The sequence below is a fragment of the Varanus komodoensis genome, unplaced genomic scaffold (assembly GCF_004798865.1).
Source record: "Varanus komodoensis strain SLA01 unplaced genomic scaffold, ASM479886v1 scaffold27, whole genome shotgun sequence".
Taxonomy (NCBI): Eukaryota; Metazoa; Chordata; class Lepidosauria; order Squamata; family Varanidae; genus Varanus; species Varanus komodoensis.
Window position 1 is genome coordinate 7,300,118 of NW_025335701.1, and position 3,932 is coordinate 7,304,049.

The following is a 3,932-nucleotide window of genomic DNA, read 5'->3' on the forward strand; positions in this document are numbered from 1 at the left end:
TCATTTCACATGCTAGCAGAGTTATGCTCAAAATCCTACAAGCTAGGCTCCAGCAGTATGTGGACCGAGAACTACCAGAAGAACAGGCAGGGTTTCGAAGAGGGAGAGGAACTAGAGATCAAATTGCCAACATACGCTGGATCATGGAGAAAGCTAGGGAGTTCCAGAAAAACATCTACTTCTGCTTCATTGACTATGCTAAAGCCTTTGATTGTGTGGATCACAACAAATTGTGGCAAGTTCTTAAAGAGATGGGAGTACCAGACCATCTTATTTGTCTCTTGAGAAACCTGTATGTGTGTCAAGAAGCAACAGTGATAACTGGACATGGAACTACTGATTGGTTCAAAATTGGGAAAGGAGTACAGCAAGGCTGTATACTGTCGCCCTGCCTATTTAACTTATATGCAGAGCAAATCATGCGAAAGGCCGGGCTAGATGAATCACCAGTTGGAATTAAGATTGCCGGAAGAAATATCAACAACCTCAGATACGTAGATGATACCACTCTAGTGGCAGAAAGTGAAGAGGTACTAAAGAGCCTCTTGAAGCGGGTGAAGGAGGAGAGTGCAAAAGTTGGCCTGAAACTCAACATTAAGAAAACTAAGATCATGGCATCTGGTCCTCTCACTTCCTGGCAAATAGATGGGGAAGAAATGGAGGAAGTGACAGATTTTACTTTCCTGGGCTCCAAGATCACCGCAGATGGGGACTGCAGCCAAGAAATTAAAAGATGCTTGCTCCTGGGGAGGAAAGCAATGGCAAATCTAGACAGCATACTAAAAAGCAGAGACATCACCCTGCCGACAAAAGCTTGTATAGTCAAGGCTATGGTTTTCCCAGTTGCAATGTGTGGCTGTGAGAGTTGGAGCAAAGGAAGGCTGAGTGCTGAAGAATTGAGGCCTTTGAATTGTGGTCCATGGGGTTGCAATGGGTCGGGCACGACTTTGTGACTAAACAAAAACTAAAGTAATCCTACTGCTCCTATGCCATGGTTCCAAACCATGTATAATGTTGCATGCATGTGTGATGCTTTCAGTCGTGTTACCTATGCAAGTTTGCTGCTTTCTCTGTGTTCTCATTCAGACTTTCTGAGGTGACCGCTGCTGCTGTCCGTCCGTCCGTTCCAGCTGATTGGGGGTTCCCTTGCATGCTGCCCCCACTGCACGCTGCAAGCATCTTGCTGCTAAAGCCTTTGAAAGCTTGCTAGCATTTGGTGTGTTGCAGAACAACAAACTGCTTTGCTCAGGACGTTAAGCTGCTTGGCCACGTTTGTTGTGTCATTGCAGAATGTAAACATATTTTGATTGCTGCTGACTGCAAGACTGTTGATCTGCACCAGAATGTTAAATTGGATCAGTGTCTAGATAAGGAGATGGCTGGGTCTGTCACTGAAAAACATCCTCCCTCTGTTGGGCAAACCAGGGGCCCCATCACTTCCTGGGAATCCAAGGAGCGGCCTCACCCATAGCCAGGGCTCAGGGTGATAAGGGGCCGGAGGAGGGAGGTTTAGCGCCTCTGCGCTTAGCAACAGATTCTGGGATAGTGAGGCGCTTGATAAGACCCAGAGCTGGAGGCACTGCCTTTTGTTCTCAGCCTGGGGAGGGGAATGGACCCATTGCCTGCCAGAGCAGTTGGAGGAAACAATACAGCCCCAGATAAGAGGAATGCAAACTTTCTTTTAAGTGTTCCTTTTCTGCACCTGCATTTCATCCTTTTCAATAAATTGCATATTATGTCTGACACAGGTAGTTTTGCTTCCTGCCAAGGATCCTCAGAGGAGGTTTTGCTCTAGACTGGACTTCTGGGGGGGGGGGGGGGAAAAGGGTTTTTTTTTTTGGGGGGGGGGGGGGGGGGGGGGGGGCCCCAAAGGGTTTGTTCATTCATGGAGGGGGCCGTGGAGGGGGCCTGGCCCAAGAGCCCTCCAGCACCGGCAGCCAGCACTGAACACAGCCCAGGCTCCACCGCTGACACTGCACAAACACCTTCCAGAAGGCCAGCAGGGGGACAAAAAACCCACCTTACTGGTGGGGCACACGATGAGAGAAGGGACTGACACAAAGCCAGGCCTTTCCAGTTTCTATGCACGCTTGAATTTAAATGTCGGAAGCAAGACATTGGTGCTGATCTGCTGCAACTCTCCCGGAGACCCGTGCTGACCTTCTGGGCTGCGATGTGCCACAGGGCAGGCTTGGATCAAAGGCACCCACATGGGCAGCCGGAAGCCCCCGGAACAGTGTCTGCCTATTGCTTCCTGGGCATTTTGATCTGCAGTCATACCTCGCACTTGGCTTCTGTGCCTTATTCTGGCAGTTGCCCCGTTTGTCCCACGCGCTGCACCGGGGATCACATTATCTGCGCCATCTAAAAGGTCAGCATTTCCTTCCCCAGCAGAAACCCACAGAGACCAAGAGGGAGCGGGGAGAAAACTCACCTGTCGCTGGCAAGCGGCAACGATCTGGATGAGGGCTGTCGGGCTGCGACGTCCACTAGAGGAGCAGTCCTTCTGCTGGGGCACATGACCTAATGGGACAGATGATTTGCAAAAGAAGGAAGCGTGCGGCTTCTTGAACAGCAGTGCAGTCCGCATGCAAGATGCATCTAGTGCAGAGGCGAGTGGCGTCAATTGCCTTCCGTCTTCTGCCATAAGGTCCTCAAATGTGCCCTGATCAAGCACAAAGGGCAGGTGCGCACATGTGGTGCTGTCTGCATATCACCATAATCAAAGGGCAGAAGCCACCGGAAAGCCCCATGTGCTCAGAGCATCTCTGGATCTTGCAGAACCTGCACGCCGTCTGTCGGGGGAGTGTCTTGCTTCCCAGCTGTCACCAGGCCCAGGTGCTAACTCCTCCAGTGGTTCCATCCAGTGTTGGCACCTTTTACAATAAGCCCTAATATAATGGTTTATACGATGCTTTACTTTAACTGTGATGCTTCTGACCCAAATACAGAAAGAAAAGACAGCACTGCCTCATTTCAGTTCACACAGGGAGGGTGAGGTCAAGGGGCGGGCCAGACTTTAGCTTCTCCCCTCCCTGCCTGCCCCCTTTCTAATGAGGAAAGCAAAACGAAGCAGGAACTGGCAAGCTGCAGTGCTAGGACTGCAAGCAGCTCTCAGGGGCATTTTGCAAGGCCCGGGGGACCAAGTCAGAAACTTGCGCAGGGAGAGGTGGAGCAGGCCTGGCCACTGGTGGTACCCCCCACCCCCACTCCCATTCCATGCGCAGGTCTCTCCACCTTCACTCTTTCTTCCCCACTGGAACCAGGGCAGCATCTTCCACCATCCCAGACTCACGGAGGGGACAGAGGCGGGGTGAGAAGGGAAGGTGAGAAGGGAAGAGGGGCAAAGTTATTCCTCTGAAGTTCAGAGCCACGCTCTGTATCCAGAGTGAGATGCAAGGCACCAATGCCTTTTAGGAGCCTGGTTTCTAAACACATCATATTAAGCAGCGCTTGTGGCGGGATGCTGCAGTCTGCAGTTCGGGGTTCCGCAAGCTTATGGATGCCTTCGTCTTTGTGCGTGGATGGTCTGGCTCCAGTGACACTTGAACCCTGGAAATGCAGGGGAGCTGTTCTGTCCTCCAAAAAAATCAGCAGGCCAGAACATCTGGCAAAGAACAACTCAGATGGGTTTCCCCAGGTCTGTTTGGCTCCTTGCAGAATTCCCTTCCAGGGCCTTTCAGAACTGGTTCCCAAGCCATCTCCCTAGGCTTTCCAAACTGTGCTCCCTGTTCCTGCATTGGGCAGTGCCAACGCACAGGCAGTGCCAACAGGTTGAAACCCTGCTAGTCAATCCAAAGCAGAGAAATAATGTTTTCCCAGCTGTCAACCCCGTTTCCATCCCAGCAAGGACATGCACAGCTGTCTCTGCAGTGCTTGAACTGCTGTCACATCATTGCTGCGGGTACTAACCAGACTGTATTGTGTGAGCA

General features: G+C 51.4%; 1 protein-coding gene across 3 annotated transcripts in view; it reads right to left on the reverse strand.

The window, feature by feature from the left end:
• LOC123025455 (dipeptidase 2-like) overlaps window positions 1-2,912 on the reverse strand; it is a 26,772-nt gene extending 23,860 nt beyond the window's left edge. For 2 of the 3 annotated variants that reach the window (XM_044434190.1, XM_044434189.1), the window contains exon 1: window positions 2,435-2,912. In XM_044434190.1, coding sequence (XP_044290125.1) covers window positions 2,435-2,520 — 86 coding nt within the window. In that variant the 5' untranslated portion in view covers window positions 2,521-2,912. Of the gene's footprint in view, window positions 1-1,048; window positions 1,334-2,434 lie in introns of all 3 variants that reach the window. The other variant, XM_044434188.1, reaches the window with a different exon arrangement.
• Window positions 2,913-3,932: the final 1,020 nt, after the last annotated feature.